The 24,781-nt window shown below is 36.2% G+C and overlaps 13 protein-coding genes across 13 annotated transcripts; 5 read left to right on the plus strand and 8 right to left on the minus strand.

The window, feature by feature from the left end:
• Positions 1-49: 49 nt before the first annotated feature.
• On the plus strand, positions 50-1,114 carry CTP1 (Ctp1p; the record flags this gene model as incomplete). The annotated part of the gene is made up of 2 exons (XM_020220258.1): positions 50-70; positions 251-1,114. The coding sequence occupies 2 exons, from the start codon at positions 50-52 to the stop codon at positions 1,112-1,114; spliced, it is 885 nt and encodes a 294-aa protein (XP_020074634.1).
• A 38-nt stretch (positions 1,115-1,152) lies between these two features.
• On the minus strand, positions 1,153-1,982 carry HYPBUDRAFT_153818 (increased recombination centers protein 22). The gene has a single exon (XM_020221745.1). It carries the CDS (start codon positions 1,949-1,951, stop codon positions 1,205-1,207), a length of 747 nt encoding a protein of 248 aa, XP_020074635.1. The 5' UTR covers positions 1,952-1,982; the 3' UTR covers positions 1,153-1,204.
• Positions 1,983-2,144: 162 nt separating this feature from the next.
• HYPBUDRAFT_153819 (uncharacterized protein) lies at positions 2,145-3,651 on the minus strand. The gene has a single exon (XM_020221746.1). It carries the CDS (start codon positions 3,451-3,453, stop codon positions 2,257-2,259), a length of 1,197 nt encoding a protein of 398 aa, XP_020074636.1. The 5' UTR covers positions 3,454-3,651; the 3' UTR covers positions 2,145-2,256.
• A 173-nt stretch (positions 3,652-3,824) lies between these two features.
• Positions 3,825-4,847, minus strand: HYPBUDRAFT_153820 (uncharacterized protein). Its single transcript, XM_020221747.1, has one exon. The coding sequence runs from the start codon at positions 4,812-4,814 to the stop codon at positions 3,936-3,938; it is 879 nt and encodes a 292-aa protein (XP_020074637.1). The 5' UTR covers positions 4,815-4,847; the 3' UTR covers positions 3,825-3,935.
• A 173-nt stretch (positions 4,848-5,020) lies between these two features.
• Positions 5,021-7,561, minus strand: SNF5 (Snf5p; the record flags this gene model as incomplete). Its single annotated transcript, XM_020219849.1, has 2 exons — positions 5,021-6,561; positions 6,874-7,561. 2 exons carry the CDS (start codon positions 7,559-7,561, stop codon positions 5,033-5,035), a joined length of 2,217 nt encoding a protein of 738 aa, XP_020074638.1. The 3' UTR covers positions 5,021-5,032.
• A 295-nt stretch (positions 7,562-7,856) lies between these two features.
• On the minus strand, positions 7,857-11,200 carry POL1 (DNA-directed DNA polymerase alpha catalytic subunit). Its single transcript, XM_020221748.1, has one exon. The coding sequence runs from the start codon at positions 11,146-11,148 to the stop codon at positions 7,981-7,983; it is 3,168 nt and encodes a 1,055-aa protein (XP_020074639.1). The 5' UTR covers positions 11,149-11,200; the 3' UTR covers positions 7,857-7,980.
• Positions 11,201-13,167: 1,967 nt separating this feature from the next.
• Positions 13,168-14,118, plus strand: VAM3 (SNAP receptor; the record flags this gene model as incomplete). The annotated part of the gene is made up of 1 exon (XM_020220259.1): positions 13,168-14,118. One exon carries the CDS (start codon positions 13,168-13,170, stop codon positions 14,116-14,118), a length of 951 nt encoding a protein of 316 aa, XP_020074640.1.
• Positions 14,119-14,187: 69 nt separating this feature from the next.
• HYPBUDRAFT_153823 (uncharacterized protein) lies at positions 14,188-14,666 on the minus strand (the record flags this gene model as incomplete). Its single annotated transcript, XM_020221749.1, has 1 exon — positions 14,188-14,666. A coding segment is annotated over exon 1 (373 nt), but the record flags the coding sequence as incomplete, so codon positions are not given.
• A 154-nt stretch (positions 14,667-14,820) lies between these two features.
• Positions 14,821-16,330, plus strand: ATF1 (Atf1p). The gene has a single exon (XM_020221750.1). It carries the CDS (start codon positions 14,849-14,851, stop codon positions 16,295-16,297), a length of 1,449 nt encoding a protein of 482 aa, XP_020074642.1. The 5' UTR covers positions 14,821-14,848; the 3' UTR covers positions 16,298-16,330.
• A 148-nt stretch (positions 16,331-16,478) lies between these two features.
• Positions 16,479-18,965, plus strand: HYPBUDRAFT_153825 (uncharacterized protein). The gene has a single exon (XM_020221751.1). The coding sequence runs from the start codon at positions 16,630-16,632 to the stop codon at positions 18,910-18,912; it is 2,283 nt and encodes a 760-aa protein (XP_020074643.1). The 5' UTR covers positions 16,479-16,629; the 3' UTR covers positions 18,913-18,965.
• On the minus strand, positions 18,966-22,547 carry HYPBUDRAFT_150218 (uncharacterized protein; the record flags this gene model as incomplete). Its single annotated transcript, XM_020220260.1, has 1 exon — positions 18,966-22,547. One exon carries the CDS (start codon positions 22,545-22,547, stop codon positions 18,966-18,968), a length of 3,582 nt encoding a protein of 1,193 aa, XP_020074644.1.
• A 323-nt stretch (positions 22,548-22,870) lies between these two features.
• On the minus strand, positions 22,871-23,295 carry HYPBUDRAFT_143300 (RNA binding protein; the record flags this gene model as incomplete). The annotated part of the gene is made up of 1 exon (XM_020219850.1): positions 22,871-23,295. The coding sequence occupies one exon, from the start codon at positions 23,293-23,295 to the stop codon at positions 22,915-22,917; it is 381 nt and encodes a 126-aa protein (XP_020074645.1). The 3' UTR covers positions 22,871-22,914.
• Positions 23,296-23,660: 365 nt separating this feature from the next.
• CUP5 (H(+)-transporting V0 sector ATPase subunit c) lies at positions 23,661-24,658 on the plus strand (the record flags this gene model as incomplete). Its single annotated transcript, XM_020219416.1, has 2 exons — positions 23,661-23,674; positions 23,987-24,658. 2 exons carry the CDS (start codon positions 23,661-23,663, stop codon positions 24,453-24,455), a joined length of 483 nt encoding a protein of 160 aa, XP_020074646.1. The 3' UTR covers positions 24,456-24,658.
• Between the last annotated feature and the right edge of the window lie 123 nt (positions 24,659-24,781).

Genomic DNA, 24,781 nt, shown 5'->3' on the forward strand with positions numbered 1-24,781 from the left:
TTCTTTCTCCAGGTTTCTTCCTAGTGGTTTTCTATTTTACATTGACATCATGAGCAAAAGCGACAAAAAAGTACGTTTCCCATTCGACCCTTGGCTCTCCATTGACATCTATCCACTTATCTTTTCTATATCCATTTTTCTTTTAAATCATTGAATGACTCACTTTTTTTTTTTTTTGCGGAGAGAACTTGCGGCACTCTCATTTGAGTGCAAAAAGATGAATTTTCATTAAATACTAACTCGCAAATAGGCTGATCCTTTCAAATCTTTCATAGCTGGTGGGACGGCCGGTGCCGTTGAAGGGGTGATCACTTATCCATTCGAATTTGCTAAGACCAGATTACAATTGGCCGATCGTGCTTCTAAAGCTTCCCGTAACCCATTAGTACTTATCTATAACGTGGCTAAAACTCAAGGGGTTTCTTCTCTTTATATAGGGTGTCCAGCTTTTGTTGTGGGTAATACAGTCAAGGCTTCAGTTAGATTCCTTGGATTTGATTCCATCAAAGGTTTACTTGCTGATAAAAATGGTAAATTATCTGGACCAAGAGGGGTCCTTGCTGGTTTGGGTGCTGGTTTATTAGAAAGTGTTGTTGCAGTCACTCCATTCGAAGCAATTAAAACTGCATTGATTGATGATAAACAAACTCCAAAACCAAAATACCAAAATGGATTGATTCTGGGATCTTTTAGATTAGTTAAAGACTTGGGATTTAAAGGTATTTACGCTGGTGTATTACCAGTTTCAATGAGACAGGCTGCTAATCAAGCAGTAAGATTGGGTTCTTATAATGCCATCAAAACTATGATACAGCAGGCTTCGGGGACCAAACCGAATGAACCTTTAAGTAGTGCTGCCACTTTTGCAGTTGGTGCTTTTGCCGGTACTGTGACAGTTTATGCCACCATGCCAATTGATACAGTTAAAACTAGAATGCAAGCTTTGGGTGCGGATAAAATATACTCTTCAACTTTCAACTGTTTTGTAAAGATTTTTAAAGACGAAGGTTTGTTGGTATTCTGGAAAGGTGCAACCCCAAGATTGGGTAGATTGGTCTTAAGTGGTGGTATAGTTTTCACCATTTATGAAAAAATGATGGTTTTGTTAGGTTGATCCTACATTAAGTCATTCATATAGATAATATTTTAATAGACGTAATTTTTTTCAAAAAAAAAGAGACAAATTATTTATATTATAACTAATTTAATAAGCTTTTCTGGTCTTCTTTTTCTTATTTTGCAAATGATTTGGGGGAAGCCAGTCTTCATTAACGGTCTTTGATCCAGTTGATACCGCAATTGGAGCAGATATCTTCTTCGATCTAATTGGAGAAGTTCCTTGAAAGTAGACTTGACCCCAAACCAGCCAAGCAAAATAACCAAAACCAGCCAAGGTCAACCCAATGATTAATTCCAAAAATAATAATTGGGGGTTGAAAAATGAAATTGGTACATCATTAACACTTGCTAATTGGCCTCTGGTTTGAATTAATTTTAATTCTTCTTTATAGGCAATGAATACCTGAGGGGTTAACATGTAATTATCAGGAACCAATTCCAAATTCACTTTTTGGTCAAAGGCAACACTTTCACCTGATTTGATAACAATTGGGCCAATGGTGGCAGCAGTCAAATTAGTAACAATCTTGTTGTTTGCAGGGTTACGGAATGTACCACCAACACCAACAACGGTGATGTCTTCTTCTTCATTATTGACTGCGTTATATTGTAAGGTAATCACTTCACCATTCTTCAACTCAGCAACATTGGTGTTAGAGACTTCTGGATACTCTTTAATATCGTAATCAATTAAAAATTTAATTGATTCCGAGTTTTCAGGTTCTTGTCTTGAAGCGGCATTTGCTTGTTCCTGTTGAACATCTTCGGCTAAAACAGCAGAGGTTGCAAAAAGTGCAGAGACTGCAAACGAAACAATTGAATGGAATTTCATCTTCAATTGTAGTAAAAACTATCTCTTCAAGTGAAAAGGGTCTGTTGTTCGTAAATTTTCAAAATTGTAAACGTAATAAATAATCTGTGGACGATCAGTGAAGTTAGTGCGAGAGATCAAAAATTTCACAGCCTAATCTACAAAGTTTCACTTATTTAAATTAATAGTTATACCGTATAAAAATATATTTAGAGTAGTATACAAAAATGCCGATTAATTATTAAGTCCAGTAGAAAAACAAAGAATAAAATAGAATAGAAAAACAAAAACTGAATGAAGAAGTATATGAGATCTTTTATGAGTTATTAAGAAGAATTTGCCGTAGTTGTAGTTGTAGTCGTTGTAGGAGGTGATAATATAACCCTTTCCATTTGTTTAACACGGTAATAATCCATAATAGCTTTTATGATAATGAATAGACCAAAAGCGATCAATCCATAAGCAAAATAAGGAGCATCGAATACGCTTGGGTCATTTTGTTGAGAAGCATCGACCGAAGTAACTCCCTTCAATAATCCAACTTTATAAGTATCAAGTTTGCCACCAGTGCTTATGGACAGAGATTTATTGATATCAAACAGATTAGGATCCGAAGGTTCATACCGATCGGGTACTCTGTTTGGATTACCAAAATTAGAAGGAACCATTCCATACCCGTAAACCATGAAAGTTATACCCAAACCAACTCTTGAGCCTTGTTTTGCAGCATGAGAGGTATGTAACAAATAACAAAGAATGAAACCAACAAATTGGAAAGCAACAGTTACTAAACCATTCCATACAAAATTTGCAATATTTCCAACCGGTAAACCTTCAACAAACACTTCATCTTCATACATAGGGGAGATAACCGTTGACTCCCAGTACTCCGGACTTGCATCAGCGGCTGCTTCTTCGTATGAAGGAGGATTATTTTCTTGATCGATCCGGTTACTTTCGGTATCTGGTTTTGCCATCAAGTTTCGGAATACTCCATCAGTACCCTGGCCAATAAATCGACCTGGAGTATTTGATTGCATTCTCCCGGTAGTAATCCCGTTATTGATTCTTTCATAAGTTTGTTTGATGGGAACCAAATGATGAATGACATTCTTGATTCGTTGTGACGTGGTAAGACGACGGGGTTGCTGCAGTTCCAAATCAACTTGATCTGGTGAACCGTTAGAATCCGGATGGGATGATGAATTTCCTTCTTGTAAAGCACCATTTAATCCATCTTGCTGTTGGGTATTTTCTTCTTCATTATCTTGTTCTCTGGGCGTTGTTTCATGTTGCTGAATACTACTGGTGCTCTGCAAGCGGTCATCATCGCTTTGATCAGACAGAAACTTCTTGCCATTATATACTTCATTCAAACTATGTTGGGAATGGGAATATTTTAATTTGAACTCTTGATTACCATCCTCTGGTTCCGGAGTATCGAACGATTCTAACAAATGATTGTTTTCCTCAGCATTATCCTGCTGCTCTAACAGTTCCCGATGTGAATGACTTGTAGTCATGATTGCTGATGGCTCTGAAAGGGACTGGGGAGATGATTAGAAATATCGGCAATCTATACGAGATATTCAGAAAGGCAAAAACGGTTGAAAAAAAGCGGCAAACAAACCTGGAAAAAGCCCCTTATATCTAAATGATAACCTAAGATGAACAAATCTATGCTCTTTAACAATCCATTAATATCAAGTACACAATAGAAAGAATGAAAAGCTAATGAATAGATTTATTTGATATCGTGTGTTTTTATTTGGTCTCTTAATGTAAAGATATTCGTTTTAAAAAGAGTCCTGCACACGAGACAGAAAGGGCAATGCTTGTTCTTTATGAATAGGAGGACTTTCGGTGCACGGGTCTTTACGGTTGCAAATAAACACCTACTGATAGATAGATAGATAGAGAGATAGATAGATAGATAGATAGATAGATAGAGAGATAGAGAGATAGAGAGATATATAGATTACGATATAAACGGATACACACCAACTCAGGCCAGCCGTTTAGCTGATTGATCTCTCAACTTCTTACGTAGCTGGGCCCAGACCGATAATTGTTTGAAATGGAAAGATATACCCCATTCCATCAACCATAAGGGAACAAAACGACTAACCAAATGTAAAAAGTATGCTCTGCCTCCAGCATATACGTTGAAACCACCCCTACCACCAATAGCCTTGCCCAAGACTTGCTTGGCATATTCCTTGGGCGAAATGGAAATCTGTTGTCTCAGCATCATTGCTGAGGATATCATACTTTCTCTTGCAGCCGGTACATCAAATAGTCCTCCATCAGTGGTATAATTGACGTTATTATCACAAATAGCAGTGTCTACACCACCAGTGATCACCGAGATGACACGTACGCCATAGTGCTTCATTTCTCCATGAAGGCCCAAGGCATATTGATCAATGGCTGCTTTAGTTGCACAGTACAATGATACCCACAGAAGTGGGACTCTGGCAGCCACAGAGCTGGTGAAAATGATGGTTCCTTTTGCCAGAATCACGTACTTAATCATGTACTTCGTGACATAGATGTGTCCCAAGACATTAACGTCGAATAATTTTTTGGCTTCCAGATCATCAAACTCCACGGCTGCTCCTGCAATCAGAATACCGGCATTATTGTATAAAATATCTAAGCGCCCACCGGTTTCTTCTTCAACAACCTGAGCCATTTTCTTGATATCACTAACTGAGCTGATATCACATTCAATTGGTACCACTCCTAGTTCTTTCAAAGGTGCCATTTTCTCAACTTCTTTGGCAATAGTACACCCCAAAACTTTGTACCCGCGATTGGCAAGGTTCTTACATACCTCGAATCCAATTCCCGATGATGCCCCCGTGACTAAAGCGTATTTCATTATAGTTCTTTTATTAGCTTGATATTTGGCTTTAGAAAGTAGAAAATTGAATATAAGTATAGGTATATATATAGCTTGACATCTACGCGGGGGCTTCTTTGTTCTTCCTGTGAAAAAGCTACCGATCAGTTACCGAATGCTGCAAAAAAAAAAATGAAACATGAAAAAGTAGTATAAATACTGAATACATTTAAATTTATCTATATGTTAATATACACTTATGCTCTGGGTAATTTTATTTTAACGATAAATCTTTCCAAAACATCATCGTACAGGTACTTGACTCTATCATTACCTGACTCTTCGTCATCGGTGGCATCATCACCGCCTTCATTATTTAAATTAGGTGGTTTATAGTTGGGATTACGTACGGTTGTACGGTTAGCAGCAATCTCAGTGTAACCATATATGTCTGGTACCCCTAAATCGATAGCACCCGGTAAAATACTCGAAGGGGCTGGTGTTCTGAAGGTTTTTGGAACGTCAGATAAATCTGGCAATGAAACCTTGACTCCTCTACCAGTATGTAATGCGGCTCTTCTACTAGTTGTTCCTCTGCCTCCACCACTGGAGTTGTTTGATAGTCCGCTACCCGCAGAATTAAAATTATCATAATCATTAGTGGTATGTCTTCTTTTACGACGTGAATCCCTCTCAATATCTTTTTCTAATCTTTCTACTTCTAATTGAGTTAATTTGACCAAAGAAGGGGTGAAATCTGGTACATTACTTGGATTTCGCAAAGTCGAGACAAAATCATCAACAACTTTACCACTCTGTTGATCCTGACTAAGCAATCTAAGCGAAGGAAGAAGTCTTGATCTAATTTCATCTTCGTGAATTAATGAGCCATCAAAACTGTAACCGATTAAAAATAATGCCCTATGGAATAATTGACTTTGTTCTCTGATGGAATGGGCAATTGCAGTGGTGAATTCGCCCGGTAAATTCATCTCATCACACATGATAAGTGCAAATTCTTCAGCATCATTTTCCCCTGAATTCAATATATCCCATTCAAATTGATCAACTAATTGAGTGTTGTTTATGGTGACATCTACTTTTATTGGAATCCTTAGCTCACCCATTGTCTTATCGGGTTTTTTACGGAAACTTTTGATTTGTTCATTGATGGAACCTAAAATAGTATAATAATGTTGTTCAGGAATAAATTTATAGTCTTCAATTAATTGTCTGACAAAATAGTCTAATGGCAAAACGTCTTCACTTAAGTCCCATAAAAAGGTATCTCTTAATTTGAATTTATCTCTTTCTTGATCAAACTCCAATCTAATTGGCACCAATTGATTAGTCTTACCACTTTCAATTTTTTTCAATACATTACTGTTTATTTTTCGATCAGTCATACCTATATCTGGCAATCTGGAAACTGCCTTATTATGTTTTGGCATAATTAATTGAGTAGCAGTATTACTGATTCCATTACCATACCCTTGGTAACCTTCTCCCCATATACTGTTATTGAATGCACCCTTTGATGATAAGTTTATGGCATTCATCCTTAACTGTTTGATATCGTTATAGGATTTGATATCACGAACTAATCCTTCAACAACTTGTTTGCTTTTTGTAGACTGTTGATTATATTTGGAAACAAAAGTATTATCTCTTTTGACTAACTCTTCATATATTTTAACGTCAAGTGGTACCTCTTTCCCTTCTTTCTTTAGCTTTTCAGACCATTCATTCAATTCCGTTAATTCACGGTACAGAAGTGCTCCGAGCACTTGTGGAGAGAAGTGTGGAGGCTCATTAGGATTCAGTGATTGAACTCCAATCATTTCTGGCTTGGACATACCATTCCCACTCACGTCGACTCCAGATGCACCAGGAATCCCAACAGGTGGAACCCCAGGAACTACATTAGCAGCAATACCAGGGGCATTGACAGGAGTAGCACCGGTAACTCCCATAGGACCAGACCCCATTGGAATTGTTCCTGGTGTAATGTTAGACGTAGAGCCATAGAACCCTTGCGCTGTTGTAGAAGGTGTTACTGGAACCCCGCCAGGTACAGCAGAAACACTACCGGCTCTACTCATATTAGGGTGCTGCTTTACCTGAGCAGCAGCAGCAGCCATGGTGGCCGCGTTTCTTGGAGTCCCCGGTCCAGCCATAGGCATAGCTTGTGGCGGTATGCTACCCTGAGGTGACATGTTCGGCCTACCTTGAGCAGTAGCCATTCCTTGTAACAGTGGCCTTTGCTGCTGAGGAAGTTGGCCTGGAAATTGTTGGGATGGTGGTACTTGTGGTTGCTGACGGAAAGATGTTGGTCTTGAATTCGAAAATGGTCTTTGAGCAGGTAAACCATTAGGATTCACTTGAGGTGACCCCATCATTTGTTGTGGTTGTTGCGAGAGTTGAGGATTGCTCAAGTTTCTTTGAGCCATACCCAAATTGGTATTCATCCCAGACAAATTCGCTTGTTGTGGTGGGACAGGTTGTTGTTGAGCTGGTGGTACTTGACCTCGTTGTAGCATTTGTTGTTGTGCCAATTGTTGTTGTTGTAACATTCGCTGATTCTGAACATATGTTCTAATCATTTGTTGAAACTGTGGGTTGGTCTTCATCAAATGCTGGATTTGCTGTTGAGACAAGTTGGCAAATTGTGGAGGTAAAAAACTAGCAGCTCCCTGTTGGTTCTGGCTCTGTCCAGCTTGTTGCGGATTGAAAGGAGCTTGATCTCCATTCATATTCCCATTACCCCCTTGCGGATTGAAATTCATTGTGATGCACTGAAAAAGGCTTGGGGTCTAAACGAACGAAAACTATTTGTTGTTTGATTTATGGAGAAGATTCACTAAATAGCTTTATTACTATTTATTTACCTTCTTAGCATTTTTTCAAGTTTTTAGACTTTCCGAGAGTAGTTCGGTTTTTTTTTAAAAGAAAAAAAAAAATCGGTATATTGGTTTATGCACTACCATATAAAATAGACTGCAAATAGGTCTATAACGACTGATATATTAACCATTGAACTACAATAAGGTTTAGTTGAACAATTCATAAATTAGATAGATAAGCTAGTGTACAAAAAGGAAGAGAAGTGTAATACAAAACTGAAAAAAGAACCAAAATACAACCAAAGAAGAGAATTGAAAGGAAACGAGAGGTGCAAAATACTAATAACTTGAAAGGATTGAAGCTATGCCTTACTCATCCAATCGAAAAGACCAGACATATCAACATAACGACGACCACAATCACCTAAGTATTTTTGAATAACGTCCTGGCATTGAGTGAACAATTCTCTATTTTGTTCAGCTAAAGCGTCAACTTGACCAGATGCTAATTTCTTAGGTTGGTTTTCAACCGTATCAAAAACATCATATATTGGTTTCAATTCGTTTTTTTTTGCTTTATCAACGTCGAAAATGGAGTTGAAGTATAATAATTGATTATACAATGCTTTATCGGTATATTTGTATTTCATAACACCTTTGCAACCGTGACTGGTACCTGAACTACCAATGCAACGTCTACCGTATACCGAGATTTGTCTGGTAGTGATACCACAGGCACCGTCATCACACACCAACCACCCTGCGTAGTAAGAAGCTAAATGGGTTCTGATAGCATTTTCTAATTGGGATGCAATTCTGATTTGTGGGAATGTATAATCGCATTTCCCACAAGAAATACCATTGAATGTAACTTTATAGTCATTAGATGCAAGTATACCACCGAATCTAAACTTATGACCACATTTACAATTCATGATTAGATAACTAGACAATCTGAATCTTTCTATATCGGTGATATTTGATTCTAAAGGCACAATTTCACCATTGGCAGACTCGTTGTTTTTAACTCTTAATATATATTTCTTTGTATCGATTCCCAAGCATTTAGCAACTCTAACCATGTCAATACCCTCAATTCTTTCGAGCAATCTTTCAACGGGTGCAAATATTTGTTTTTCTAGGTAATAGTTGGCATCAGGTTTATAATTCGAGTTCTTTGCGAGCACTTCAGTAATAGCTCTTGCTCGGTCGGCTGGTGAAGATTCTTTAGTCTCATTTTCATCATTGGCAGCAGTAATGACAAAAGTAATAACTGATCCAGCTTTAATCACTTTCCCTTGAGACCTCAATCTAAATGCAACTTGTACCGGTGGCATGGACTTACCATTTGGATAATTGCTTGGGTCCTTGGATAATCTGGTGTTAACTTTATACCTATCAATTGGTATTTCATTATTTTTAATCTTTTGTGTTGTTTCTTCCAAATAATCATAAACTTCCCCCAAAGCTTGCTCTGGATCAGTGTCAGATAAGAGTTTTTGTAAAACAAAAGTAGAAATATCTTTGGATAACTGACAATACTCACGACGTCTCATATCCAAACCTTTAACTTCTAAAGCCGTAAGCTCTTGTCCAGTTTTTTTATCAATAGAAACGTTCATTGCAGCATACTTTTTCTTTGCATGTAATAATAATCTTTTGAAAACATTATCAGTATCAATTTCCAATAATCTATAACGTTCATTTACTTGAACTTTAAACTCCTCACCAATTTTCAAAGCTTCTTTCAAATTATCGACACCGGTATCAATCATGACAGAATCTGTATCACCATAAACAACTCTTAAACCAATAGACTCGGCTAATTGTCTAGTGTCCATTAAGATCTCTCTACCTTTATTTGTAACCAACATAGCCAATGGTTTGGCATAAAACCTGGAATTCACATAACCCAAACAACCATACATAGAATTTGCAGTTAACTTTAAAGCTTGCTGTTTGATATCAAATTGTGCTTTTTCAACAGGAGAGTTCTTTGGATCTTTTAATAATTTTTTAACTTCACGACGACGAGTAACTAAAGTGTTTAATAATCTGGGTAACACACCTTGAGAAGAGTCCCTATCTGGAATGATTGGTAAGTCTTTATCTTCATCATGGGAAACATTAAAATCATCTCGATCAACAGTAGTAAAACAAATATTGAATTCTTGAATAATACTTGGATATAAAGAATTGAAATCCATAACCAAAATATAATTTTTGTGCAAACCCTTTTCTGGCTCAAAAACGAGACCACCTTGAAACTTAGGTTTCTTGTTAGAAGTTACAGTAGTTGCATCATCTTCACTTGATTCAAGTTTGTTTTGCTGTTGTTGAGAATTTTTATGATATCTATCCTCTTTATCGGGAACAATATAATTGTTTCTTTTGAATTCATGAAGCAAAATGAATTCGTTACGACCAGCTCTTGTACCACTCAAAGTATGTGACCAAGCATTACCGGCCAAGTTGGTCAATTGTTTTGATAATGAAAGAATTTGGGTAGAAAATGATATTTCTGCAGTGATTTTAGCATTAAAGTCATTTTCATTCAAAGCCATGAGAAATAAAGAAGCATCTTCAGAAAAACTTGGTGTTTGATAATTAATTTCTAAAGCAGTATGTTTCTTGTGGCAAACGACATCATACATTTCAGGTAAATCCCAAGATTGACATTTAGGAGTTAATGATTGACCCATTTCATTAGCAATATCACATAATAATCTACCTTGGAAAATTTCACGAATTTGTAAACTGTTATTAAATCCACCACTTGAACGGCCAAATCTATCAGGCCAGGTCTTTCTGTTACGACGACCCAATGATGACCATGTTGGAACTTTAAGGTCGTACATTCTATGGACCAAAACATCTAATGATATATTTTCCAATCTATGACCAATGAAAACATCAGGATCCGTAGACTTGATAAAAGCATTTAAACCATTCAATAATACTTTCTCATTTGGCAAAGTTTTCAAATTCATACCTTGTTTTTGACCCAATTGTTGCAAACCTGGTGGGAAGTAGGTAGCTCCACCAACTGGTCTAGCCAATGTGAGAGATTCAGTAGGTTCAGTATTTTCATCAATTGGGGTATCTTGAGGAATGTTACGGTAAGTGGCAAGCGAAATAGCAGCAACTTCCTGTTTACTGTTTTTTGCATCCATGACAGTTTGGACAGAAATGGAAGTGACCGTTAAATGTGGAGCTGGAATGTTAACATTGGTGATTGGCTTTATAAGACTTGGAGAGTCAACAGCAACCTCAACCTGACAATGAGTTGCATTTCTAAGACCATCGAAATCAGGAGACAGAATCTCTAACCAGCAGGGACCCATTATATTTCTTTGAAGAACAAATGATTCGAATAAGTTAGCATTGGTACCAAATATATGATTAAACGTTTCACCTTTTAAGTCAGCTGGCATAATAAGATTTTTATTACGGGGAGTATTATAGGGCATTAAAACTTTCAAATATTCAGTCTCTTTAGGAATACCTGGAAGCTCAAAAGCATATTTCATTTTTTCTGGTTTAGCTCTAAGTTTCTCTAAACCATATTGTTGCAAAAGCAATGGGGTGACTTCTTGGTGTATATCCATTGGAGTAATTTTATCTTCAAGATCTTCACCAGCTTCAGTCATTCTATACTTTCTAGGTAAGAAAAATAATTCTCTATATAAGCCATTAACTTGAACAACACCAGAAACACATTTACCTTCACGTGTCAAGACTTTACCAAAAAGAAGTAAAGAGCCATCGACTTCACAGTAATCGAGCCAGAACATTTTAAAGGAGTTGGGGTTTTCTGATTCGGATCCATTATCGACTATTCTTGATTCATCTAATTTTTCAGTATAATTATCAGCAGGTGCAAATGATCTGGCAGGAGAAGACGACAATGGTTGTCTAAGCTCTGGTTTTGGTATTTTTTTGAATGAAGCCGCTTTGGATGAAGTGACACTTTGGTTATCGTGTTTGATTGATGCAGAAGCCCTTGGTCTTCTAAGCACAACTTCATCTTCAGAATCCGAATCCGCTTCGCTTTTAGGCGCAGCCTCTTGGATATTTTCCTTTTCTTCTACGGCTTCCGATTTGACTTCGGCCTTGATCGGAGAAGACGGTTGTTGATCCACGTTATCGATATCCATCGAAGAATCGATTTCTTCGAAGATATCTTCATTTTTCTTAGTTTTTGATTTTCTAGATGTGGAGAACGGATCAAGTGCCTTGGATGGTTTCTTAGTGGTTGATTTCTTGAAGCTGGTAGCAAAGGGATTGTTGGTTTTCTGTTTTTTGGCCCTGGGTTTGTTTGCATCGAAGTCGTCAAGAATATCATCAAGGTTGACATCAATTTTTTTAGCATTTTGAGGATTGGGGACACTAGACATTCTATTCATTGGTTGGAAAAAGTTATTGATTTGAGCAGTCTTCTTAACTGGTTTTTGATCTTTCGAATGTTTCTTCTTCTTGGATGATGATTCTTCTTCATCAGAATAATAATTCGGCCTCGTACTGTCATCCCATTCATCAGCACCATTATCAACATACCCTTCACCGTCGTCATCAACAATGAAGTCATCGTTCATTAGCTGGTCTCGCTTGTGTTGTCTATATTGGCTTTCATCGAGTTCATCGTAGATTTCATTATCATCCTCATCTACTTCGTTATAGTGAAGTAAACTAGTACCAGCTTTTCTAGCTTCACGAAGTTGTTTCAACTTATCACGCTTATTTACCCTTGACATGCTGATGCTACTCTTGAAGCGGGAAAGTCGATGATCATACAAGGAAGAAGGATAATATGGAAATTCAGAAAAAGAATCAACCCGTGAGCTTCTGGATATTACACCAACGCGTCTCATTAGGAAAATCGTTAAAAAAAAAAATACATAACAATCGCGTGTCTTGAGCTATTCAGAAACACGAACACGCACAACACAAAGACTTGGGTGTCATCACTACAAGGAGATAGGTGGTAGATTGCAGTTCTACCGGTGCTTGTACTGTTTGTACTGGTAGTTGTGGTTGTGGTGGTTGTGTTGGCAGAACACTATGGCACTCGATTGTATGGATATCATTGAATGACTGAAAAATGAAAAATTATAAAGTAATAGTGGGACATCAGCTTTGACTTGTCAAGATAGTGTCAGACACCTCGGTGATCCCAGTCCATCACCTTTAACCCAACGCTTTAGCTGCAAACCATGCCAGCTATCACTAAGCCGGTTGGATTGGTTCCAGGCTGCGACCATACTAACACCGCAGCGCACAATCCCACACAAACAAACGTTACTTACAACAAGCCCAACCAAAAGGTCCTTTAGCAGCAATGGCTAGTCCCTTGACTATGAGTAGACGTCTCGTATTGATATGTCTTTGAAGGTTTCAATTGGCAGCAAAATCAGCCAGCAAATTTTGCGTCAGTTTTTTTTTTGTTTTTTTGACTGATGTTTGGGTTTTTGCCTTGCGTATAAAAACTAAAGGAATGCCGAACTTCAAAGAACTCAAACTCGAGGTAATTTAATACATATTGGCGCTGTATGTCGTTTGCTAACTATGATTTAGAGTCGCAGAAGCCTCTTAATAAAAGAAATGGGGATGGGGCTGGTAAAAATGCTGCAAAAGATAACTCCAGTTCACAAAGTCAGACTAATGCTCAAAATGAATTAGATAACATTATCAATAATACGTCGATACAATTACAACTATTCGGGAATTTAATATCTCAATTCGATGGTCAACGGAAATTGGTTGCTACTAGGCGGGACAGTTCACATCTCAGAGATAATTTAGACGAATTGAATAAAAAAATCACTGATTTAGGCAGAGCTATTCAAACGTTGATTCAAAATTTATCTCATTTGGTGAACAAAAAGCTGACTAAGAAGTCGAGGAAAACCAGTGATGAAAGTCATGATGAGGCGTACGATGAAGTCTCAGAATTAAATATCACCAATCGACAAGTTGTTATTAAGGAAAGATTGGTTAATGAATTTAATGACTTGCACAAACGATTTCTGAATTCAATAAGACAGTATAACGAGAAGAAATTGGCTTTCCCCATTAAAACTGAAGCAGATGTGGCTATCAATGAGAATACTCCACTAATACAGGACGATACGCAACAACAGCAGCAGCAGCAAATCCAAATTCAAGAACAGGAACAGGAGCAAGATCAAATCAATCAAACAGAACTACAGTACCATGTGCTACTTACAGAAGAACGAAATCGAGAAATCGAACAGGTCAGTCAAGGGATCATGGAGGTGAATTCTATCTTTAAAGATTTAGGAGAATTGGTTCACCAGCAGGGTGAACAATTAGATACTGTGGAGGATAATATTTTCCAAATGAACGGTAATGTTAAACAAGCCTCTAATGAGTTACGTAAAGCAGACGACTATCAGAGATCGAAAGGGAAATGGAGTTGTATACTATTGGTTGCTTTATGCATAGTTGTTTTGATTGTTGTTCTTGCTGTAATTAGCTAATTCTTACGCTGTTTAAATAGATAATCCACTTCATTTCTACATTACTTCTCCTACAGGGATACTTTAAATGAATGTTTAATTTAATGATACTCAAATACGTAGAATAACTAAAACCTTGAAAAGAAATGAAATAAACCAATGAAACCCTAAATGAAAAACCTTTAACTAATCTAAACTAACCACATCAATATCTTCTGACATGTAGTCCCTAGTAGTGATTCTCAGTAAATCAAAATCACTATCAATGTCAGTCGTATCCGGAGTCGTCATCTCGTCAGTTTCACTCCCTTCATCAACCCCGTCAATGAAATTTCCCTCCTCATCAAAGTTCGAATACTCTCCATCCTGGTACTCCAGAGCATAAGCTGGAGTCTCGATTGGCTGAGTCTTGGATCTCTCTCTACAAAATTCTGCTCCTTTCTCCAAAAATTCTGCTGCAACCTCATACAACTTCTCTCGATTGTTAATAACAGCAACAGTTCCCCCTATGATGGCCCCCGTAGTCAAGGCTGCCTTGACGGAGAATGGTACAATAAATGGCATTTTGGTAGTCACCTTTCAATATTGTTTCGTGGAGTAGTTCTTTTTGCCCCTATCTGTCTTTTTTTTTTTTTTTGTTTCTTCTTTATGCGTATCTAATCTGTTGACTCATTGAATTCCGTTGTATATATACATATATATAAATCTACATCTGTAATGTTCAATACCGTTTAGTAGCTTCTTTACATACATGACCCAGAACACAGTAATTGAGCGTCGGCTTGGTGTCTCTGAGAATTTCTTCCGGTCAAGAACCGCTAGTGGCTTCTATAGGAACTTCCAAGTGACTGCAACTTATTCTAAAAATTTGACCGAATTGAAGTTGCTTTATATGGCATTGAGGAAAACAATACTTGAATATCATATTCTCATCTGTAATATTTTCAAAGATCAAGATGCCGGTTACTCGGTCTATAGACCGATTGCCAATGCCAAGTTAGGTGATTTGGTTGAGTTTAAAGGTGAATCTTTCGGGTTTGAAAAAGGTTTATTAACAGAGAATTTCATGAAATATGCTAATGATGAATACGTTTTCCCACTATACGTGGAAAAACCCTTGTTCAAATTGATAGTCTTGGGAGATTATAGCGTATGTGCGCTCTTTGAACATACAATTGCTGATGGTGTTGCTGGAAACTACTTCCATGAAGTCTTTTTGAAGAATTTAGCTCATATTGATGATCTTCAAGATTCTGACTCATTCGAAGAACAATTTGGTGTTTTACCTCTGGTTATCGGGGTGGACTCGATAATATTCGATTATTCAAAGGATAAAGAGTTCATCAAGAATTCATTACCCCCTCCAATCGATGATTTCATGGAGGATATTGAGCTTGACTATTCTTTCGGCAAAGAAGACTTCTTTGAAAAGGTGATTCCCAAAGAGTTCCCCGATAGATGGCCAGGAATATCTCCTAGTACCTCCGATTTCTCAATAAGCTTTAAATTGATCAATATCAGTCCAGATCAATTGAAACTTTTATTGGCCAGATGTAAGAAGGAATCGGTTACTTTGTCTGCTTACATTGCCGTGATATTCTATATGACTTTACAGTCAGTGGTTGGTGATAACCACCACACTGTGAATAAGACCGCTATCAACTTGAGAAGATTTATGGATCCCAAATTCACCTCGCCTGAATACCAATCCATTTTAACTGACCCCGAATATAAAATATTAGGAACTTTCGCTCATGTTGGAGTTGGCCAAAATTTACCTCCAATCAATGATTTTTCCTGGGAATTGACCAAATCGTTCAATACAAACTTGAAAAGCTTGCTTTCCAATAGAAGACTTCTCAACAACCAAAAGGCTTTTAAAGAGGTATATAGTGAATTAGATGATAATACTGATTTCTTCACGAAAACTTTGGGTAAACCCAAAGTTGATCATACTAAATTTTCAAACTTGGGTCTAATTCGTTTCCCCAAACTTGCTAATAATTGGACAATCACCAATATGGTCTTTGCTCAGGACCTTTCCCCATCTGCTGCAGAATTCATGTTGAGCTCTATTTCAACTGCTCTTGGGGGAATGAACTTTGTTTTAAGTTATTTCGATCTTGGGCCACAGTCCAAACCCCTTGATTCTTTGATCACTGAATTGAAGCATAACATACTTCGTTTTGCTCTCGACTAGACTATATAATGCTTTTACTTAATATTTAATAACTAATCTCTAACTAATATATTAATCACTTAATTCTAAAAATTGCAGTAAAAAAATTCGACTGTTCCACGCAGAGAAAAATCAGATAAAAAGACTACGAGACAACAATGTTGTCCCCGATACAATCTCATCTAAATATATCACTGGATCTCCGCCCTTGATTCTCAATTCTTCTTTTCAAAGTATTGAACCTGGAAGCTGTTAAGCATCATTTTCATATAATAGCCTAAGTGCTTTGGGTTAGCTCTTGTGCATTAAGTTTAAATCAAATATCGTTTCCATTTTAATCAACCAAATCGAACATGACTCCTGAACAGGAATACGAAGATCAGTTCACGCTTCCGAGTCGTAACTTACGAAGTAGAAGTACTGGTTCTTGGATAGATCAAGATGAGGTTAGTGAAGTGAAAAGATTCAATGATTTTACCACCATTGACTGGTTTGAAGATGAACTTGATGTTCATCGACAAAGGCTTTTGAAACAAAAGACTATTCGAGGTAAAGCCACGTCTTTGAAAGTAAAACTAATATCATCTACCCAAACTTGGTTGGTTCTTGCATTAATGGGTATACTGATTGGTCTTATTGCCAGTTGTTTGAATATAATCACTGCATGGTTATCAAGTATTCGGATTGGTCATTGCTCAAATAATCTTTATTTGAATAAAACATTTTGTTGTTGGGGCCAAGATGATGAAAATTGCCCTGAATGGCAGCATTGGTCTAATTTTGGATTGTTCAATTATATTGCTTATGTCTTAATTTCATTGGTTTTTGCATATTTGGCTGCTATTCTTGTTAAGTTATATGCTCCATTTGCAGCTGGTTCAGGTATATCAGAAATTAAATGTATCGTTTCCGGTTTTGTAATGAAAGGGTTCTTGGGCTGGTCAACTCTCTTAATTAAAAGTGTTGGATTACCCTTGGCTATCTCATCTGGATTAAGTCTTGGGAAAGAAGGTCCTAGTGTTCATTATGCAGTTTGCGTTGGTAATTCAATTGCTCGTACTTTTAGCTCTTATAGAAAATCTGCATCTAAAGCTAGAGAATTCTTGACTGCAACTTCTGCTGCTGGTGTAGCTGTTGCATTTGGTTCCCCAATGGGTGGTGTGCTATTTTCTATAGAAGAAATTTCGACAAATTTCCAATTATCTACAATTTGGAAATCTTATGTTTGTTCTTTAATAGCAGTCACTACTTTAGCTACTATAAATCCTTTCAGAACTGGTCAATTGGTCATGTTCGAGGTGACTTACGATACCAATTGGCATTATTTTGAAATACCTCTCTATATTGTGTTAGGGGTATTCGGTGGTGTATACGGAATCTTGGTTTCAAAATTTAACAAAAGAGTGGTTGCCTTTAGGAAGAAATATTTCACTAATTTTGCAGTTCGTGAAGTTTTATTGTTAACGCTATTAACTGCTACAATAAGTTATTTTAATGAATATTTAAGATTGGATATGACTGAGTCAATGGAAATACTATTTCATGAATGTGAAGCTAATTTCAAGCATGAGCTTTGTGATGATCATTCAAACAAAATAAAACTCTTTACATCTTTATTATTAGCCACAGTCTTAAGAATGTTCTTTACAATAATTACATATGGGTGCAAAGTTCCCGCTGGTATCTTTGTTCCTTCGATGGCAGCAGGAGCAACATTTGGTAGAGCTCTTGGGATGATTGCTGATAAGATCTACGAGCAAAATAAAGATTCATCTATTTTCCTCACTTGTCCAACTGATGGTAGATGTATTATCCAGGGTACTTATGCTTTCTTGGGCGCCGCCGCTGCTTTAAGTGGTATCACCCATTTAACAGTAACTGTTGTTATTATCATGTTTGAGTTAACAGGTGCCTTACGTTATATAATCCCAACAATGATTGTGGTGGCTATTACAAAATCTATCAATGATAAATGGGGTGAAGGAGGAATTGCTGATCAAATGATCAAATTCAATGGTTTACCTCTCATTGATTCCAAGGAAGAGTTTATTTTTGGGACTACAGTTGCTAGTGCAATGTCAAGTGTCACAGTGGCTATCCCGTCAGGACAAAATGAACCTGTGTTATTGTCCCAGATCAAAGCGATACTCGAAAAAACAGGTTACAGAGGTTATCCCGTCATTTTATCCAACGACCAGCCTAAAATTGTGGGCTACGTTGTAAGATCAGATTTGGAGTATGTTCTAGCAAATAATGAAGGTCTTAATGAAGATACGCCTTGTGTATTTAACTCCAATGAATACTCGAGTGATATTATGAATATGTCATCTCTAGTGAATAAATCTCCATTGACTATTCATTTGGATACAAAATTGGAATATGTCCTTGATATTTTCATCAAATTGGGACCAAGGCATATCCTAGTGGAAGATGCGGGTCTTCTTGTCGGTTCCATTACTAGAAAAGATATTCTTAGATATGAGTACACTCTACGTGCAATCCTTCATTCAGCTGACAGAACAACTTCTGAAGAACATTTCGATGCTAAAGTTTGGCAATCAATGCTCTACTTTAGCGATTCATTCAGACGATTTTGGGGTAAGTTGATACATAACGACGAAACTCGATATTTATAGACTAGATCAATTTTATTAAAAAAATATGTATTATTTATAAATGCAATATTAGCTCATTCATCTTTCCACTTACCATGCTCCTTATAGTTACCATATAAGGTTCTGTAGTAAGATCTGCCAGCGGTGTCTAAAGAAAGATTTGCGATATGTAATTCTTTTCTTGATAGGACATCAAAAACACTATATATACCATTTAAAACCTCGATGTTGACCTTACTTTCAAAATTGAAATTCAACTGGAGGTAAATGTAATTGACTAGTATAATATGAACATGCAGTCTCAAATTCTTTTTGATTATAGCAGAAGCTGAACTCAAAGAATTCTCTGCAGCTTCTTTCAAGCCCACAACTGATGAAGGCTCGTTCAAATTAACAAGAACACGGGAGAATGCTGATGCAGCCAGCAACGAAAGGCACAAATTAGTTTTTCTGTTAACTTTATAATATTTCAAAGATAACACTTCCAATAAATTAGTAAAGACTCTAGTAAGGATATGGTGACGTGAGGTAAGACGGAATCTATGGAATAACAAAATGTGAGATAAAACCTGAGTGAGTAATATATACATATCAATGATTGCAGATGAATCAACAGTATTCATCAGCGAGGAAACATTGTTAATACAGGATAATGCAAGTTCTATTCCGTATTGATTGAATAGCCAAATCAGATCACTCAAGGTATTTTTCATGGACTTCAAGAAAAACATTGCAGCCTTAATATCTGTGCCTAAGATCACCTCAAAGTTGCTAGAAATGATGGATAAGGTATAGATGAATAAGTTCGAATGAGATTGTTGATGCTTCTTCGAGAGTTTAGTTATTAAAATACTCAAAATTTGTGTGAGAGCACCACTATTTTCTAAATCCATATCAACTTTTGCAGTTAGTAATACTTGCTTGAAAACTTCTTCAAAGACTTCATTGTCCTGAGAGATTCTGCTGTAAAACTCAGATAATGGTTTGATCAATCTTTCATCTTTCAATTCGTTGTATAGAGAGATATATAAAGTAGTAATGAAAACACTCCTTTTGAAGGATGGAACAGAAATTTTTGAAAGTAATTTGAATAAGCCGGCTTTTATCAGCGAATCCTTCGAAGAAGACAAACCATTTCCGATTTCTTTTATTAAAGTTGGAATTTCGGTAGATACCTCTTCCTTGGACGATAAAATGGTATAAAGGGAAGAAAGACACCAATGAATCATGTTTAAGTTTTGATCCACCAGCTTTGTTGACTTTTTCAAAATAGAAGCAATTGACGCAGTGAACCTACCAATCAATTGGCTCAATAAATTCTCGAAACGTTCGTGTTTGACTTCACTTGAGCTTGAAAGAATACAACGAGCCACTTCAAGCTCTGGAGTTATGACTTTAGGAGTAGTCTTTGATGAAAAGTTCACCAAGAGTAAATCTATCGAGGAAAATAAATATTTTTCATGATCGAATGAGTTTATTTGATTCAAATGATTTAACCAAATGAGCTTCACAATCTCTGTAGTGACTTCCTTAGATTCTGGTGAAGAAGTTGCGAAAATTTCAATTAGTTTTTCAAAATTGAGTTCAATAGAGGATGTACTGGATTGAATGGAAAGTATATTTCGAATAGCTTGTCTTGATGAAAGGTTTATGTCTTCTTTTGAAGAAGAGAGGTAGTGTTCTGTAATTACTTCCACTAATGCCTTTTTCATTTTTCTGTCGAAGCATTGAACTGGAATAATCGAGGTAAGTTCTAAAATCTTGTTGATGTGCTTATCATTAGATTTCATTTTCTTGTGACCATAAGAAATTAAAGCATTAGTTACGTTAGGCTGTTCGAAAAAAACATCAGCTTCAAATTTGAAATAAGGAAGTAACACTTTTTCCCAATCTAACTTTGACAATAGTATGTCTAAGATACTCTCAATTTGGTCATTATCGAAGAAATTATTGAACATCACCATCCATCTTTTCAAGATAACGTTGAACAATGTAGGGAAATCATCTGACTTATAAGATTGTAAAAAAGAGACAAATTTATCCTTATAAGACTTCTGGTTCTTATCGTCACCTTGAAGTTCAATTACTCTTAGCAAACTGTAATAGAAGAATATAGACTTAGAAGGTTGGCTTAATAACTCATCGAATTCTTTTGATTTGGGTTTTAAAACAAGGTCCCCATATAAGCATAATAAGTAATATCTTGCCTCCCACAATTCAGAAGATTTACCATGGAAGAGCATTTTACTGTCTATTAAAGTTTCTCTGAGTTGATCGACTTTTGATTGCGATGATGATAATAGACCTTTGATGATAGAAATGATCAAAGGCACATACATTTGATCATTTGTTTCGAGAAACAGGGTAGCTATGGTCTTTAATTGATTTGAAGAAAAATCATTGATTTTTTTCGAAACTATGTCGATGTAACGAGATGATTTCCATATTTGATTGGTTTTAATAGCTTCTGGCCAAACATTCTTGAAAAATTGACTAAATTCTCTTGATTTTAAAAATGCCTCTGATAAGTTTTCACCAATTAAAAAGGTCAAGTCTTTATTTTTGTTCGATTTTATTTTTTCAAAAATTTCACTGTAGTTTTCTAAAGCAAGTTCAGCATCCAATTCAATTATGTATGATATCAATTTCCAATTGATTGGTTGGAGAGTTATTTCAGATTTGTAGATAGAGTCGAAAAAGCTATGTGATAATGCCCTATTAACTTTCGATAAGATTTTTAACAAGTTTTCGGACATTTTATTGAATTTTTTTGACTTTACTATAGAGGTGAAAACATCTTCACATAGTTTCATATCTTTGGAAGACACTTCTTTTATTAAAATGGAGAAAAGAAGTTCAATCGAATCCTCTGAAAAATCTTTTGAGCGAGATGATACCGCAGATTCAATATTTGATGTCAAAGTATTACGGATTTCTTCATCAAAAATGGTTTGTTTGATGATATTTTCAATGAGGTTTTTCGAATGTTCAACACTTTCAATATTGAAGACACAGTTCAAAAAATTCAAAGCTAAAGGAAGACATTCATTAATGAATTTTGAAACATTCTTCTTATTTGCTTTATAAGTGACTTGGACACGGGGGAGTTGGAATAATACATTGACGGACGAGGTGAGCTGGTTTATTAAATCATTTGGTATAATCTTAGACTCAATGAGCCTATTTAAGATATTAAGGTATGCAGTTAATAAAAGAATCGATTGATTTTCATCAATTTCAATGTAAGTATCCTTCGTAAAAGTGTCAAGAGCGGTAAAGCAAGCTTTTAAAAGAGAAACAGTATCTTCGGAATACTCACTTATCAACTTGAACATATTTATGACTGAATCAACTAATTTAAGCTTTCTAGAAACAATGTTTTTTGAAACATTTTCATCTTTGATTAAAGCATTCCAAACTTTGTCAAGAAGAGTCCATACTTGAGGTTTTGTTTTCCAAACCTTGAATGTTTTATTGCTGTTATCATTAAGTCTATCACATAAAAGATCATATAAGAAGTGAATCTTATTCGGTAAATAAGTATTTAAATCACCAGAATATAACTTGTTTGCAGTTAAGATGATCTCACTTAATGGGGTATCTTTTGATCGAAGATATCGAGTGATTCCTCCAGAAGTGTCCAAGGATTCCAGCATTTCTATTGAATTAAAAGTGTAGACTTGTATCCCGGCTTGATATGTATAAGTAGTTAAGCTCATCTTGAACTTTTTTCAAAAAAATGGACGCACACAAAATATCACCGATGCCATCGGTCTACTGAACTGAATCTACTGAACTGAGTCTACTCAACTGAATCTACTCAGCTGAATCCACTCAGCTGAATCTACTGAACTGAATCCACTCAGCTGAATCTACTGAACTGAATCTACTGTGCAGCATCTGGCGTGATTTGCATGTAGGTTACCCTTGGCTCAGTCTATTGGCATAAGTTGCATGGTCATAGAATTTACAATGTTGATTTGAAAAAACTTATATATTAATGCTATAAAAAGTTAACCAAATTTAAATCAATAAGGTTTCAATCTTGTCTTTGATACCGTAGATTTGGTTCTTGATGGAAGAAGCATCGTTAGAGGTGACAGAAGCAGCAATAACTGGTCTAGAAACACCACAGGCTCTACCTAAAGCGGTTTTAGATGGAACGAAAACGTATGGAACGTTTTTATCTTCACACAATAAAGGTAAGTGAAGTAAGATTTCAATTGGTTCGGCATCAGCAGCCATGATGATGAATTCAGAAATACCTCTGTTCAAAGTTTTGGTGGCTTCATTAGCACCTTTTTTCAATTGTCTTAAATTTTGGGATTGTTGAACAACATCCAAAATTTGTTGAGTTAAACCAGAATCGGCTAATGGGAAGGCTTTTGGGTTTGGGGCAGACATTGTATCGTATTCTAAAGAGGCTCCTTGCAGTGTATAGCTCGCCAGTAAACGTATTGATGAACAATATCAAAAAGAAGGTTGTACTAGTTTGCAATCTTCAATTGAAAAATTTCCCAGCGATGAGATGATTTTTTTTTCTTCAACTTTGGTCACGTGCGTTGTTAGTGCTGGCGTTTACGCATGCGCGGTGGCCTTAAGTACGTGAGCTCGGCGTACATCGTAGCACTAACATTTAATAGGGAATTCTCCGATTGAACGAAAAAACAACACCTTCTCAGTAAAATTAATTAGCGTCGAAAAGAAAGGCTCCTTTTTAATCTTATCAATTCATCAATCTAACCCAATCTCATATAATTAATCACAAGATGTCTGATTTATGGTATGTATTTGCACTGGTTAATTGATCTAGGAAGTTGTTTGAACCGGGTTGTGGTCCTGGTGATCAGAATAAAGACGGAAAAAAAAAAGGGTGGTGATGAAACGGCGGCTGTACTGCAAGAGCAGATTTGGCGGGTCGTGATTGGCAGATACGGCTTTCAAAGTGTAGGGGAAGTCTATCTGGGCCTTTCTTGAGGAATTGATTCTGTTTGATGTATCAATTGAATGATGCATCATGCCTTGACATCTGAGCAACTCATATTAAGTCAATTTCAGAAAAAAAGCTTTTTACTAACGGAAGTTAATCATATAGTCCAGTTTATGCTCCATTCTTTGGTTCTATTGGTTGTGCTGCTGCCATTATTTTCACCTGTTTTGGTGCTTCTTATGGTACTGCTAAATCTGGTGTTGGTATCTGTGCTACCTGTGTTTTAAGACCAGATTTATTAGTTAAAAACATTGTTCCAGTTATTATGGCTGGTATTATTGCCATTTATGGTTTGGTCGTTTCTGTTTTAATCTCTGATTCATTAGCTCAAAAACAAGCCTTATATACTGGGTTCATCCAATTAGGTGCCGGTTTGTCTGTCGGGTTATCTGGTTTGGCTGCTGGTTTTGCCATTGGTATTGTTGGTGATGCTGGTGTTAGAGGTACTGCTCAACAACCAAGATTATTCGTTGGTATGATTTTGATTTTGATTTTCGCTGAAGTTTTAGGTTTATATGGTTTGATTGTTGCTTTATTATTAAACTCTAAAGCTAAACAAGATGTCTCTTGTTAAGTTTCTTTTTGATAAGTTTACCAAAAAGCTTCTGGATTAGAAAATTTACTTATCTCAAAATCTTTAACCTTCACTTCTATTCTATCTTTTTATCATCCCCTTTACTTTCATTTTGTATAAGATGTCAAATCTTATTCTGAAGATCTAAAAATATTTTACAAATATATAAATTAGGATCATTTTCCAACAAGGATGAATAGATTAATTGTATTCTATTCTTGGCTAAGTTGATTCCTTTTTTAAACATTTTTATTTTTCATTTACATGGCTATTGGAAGCTTATTGTATTTTGTTTCTTTATAAATCTAATTCTGTTCGTCTAGTCA

Source organism: Hyphopichia burtonii, assembly GCF_001661395.1.
Source record: "Hyphopichia burtonii NRRL Y-1933 unplaced genomic scaffold HYPBUscaffold_7, whole genome shotgun sequence".
Taxonomy (NCBI): Eukaryota; Fungi; Ascomycota; class Pichiomycetes; order Serinales; family Debaryomycetaceae; genus Hyphopichia; species Hyphopichia burtonii.

Coding starts and splice junctions, on each gene's coding strand:
- HYPBUDRAFT_153818 (XM_020221745.1), bottom strand. CDS start 1,951: ATGAAATTCCATTCAATTGTTTCGTTTGCAGTCTCTGCACTTTTTGCA.
- HYPBUDRAFT_153819 (XM_020221746.1), bottom strand. CDS start 3,453: ATGACTACAAGTCATTCACATCGGGAACTGTTAGAGCAGCAGGATAAT.
- HYPBUDRAFT_153820 (XM_020221747.1), bottom strand. CDS start 4,814: ATGAAATACGCTTTAGTCACGGGGGCATCATCGGGAATTGGATTCGAG.
- POL1 (XM_020221748.1), bottom strand. CDS start 11,148: ATGAAATATGCTTTTGAGCTTCCAGGTATTCCTAAAGAGACTGAATAT.
- ATF1 (XM_020221750.1), top strand. CDS start 14,849: ATGACCCAGAACACAGTAATTGAGCGTCGGCTTGGTGTCTCTGAGAAT.
- HYPBUDRAFT_153825 (XM_020221751.1), top strand. CDS start 16,630: ATGACTCCTGAACAGGAATACGAAGATCAGTTCACGCTTCCGAGTCGT.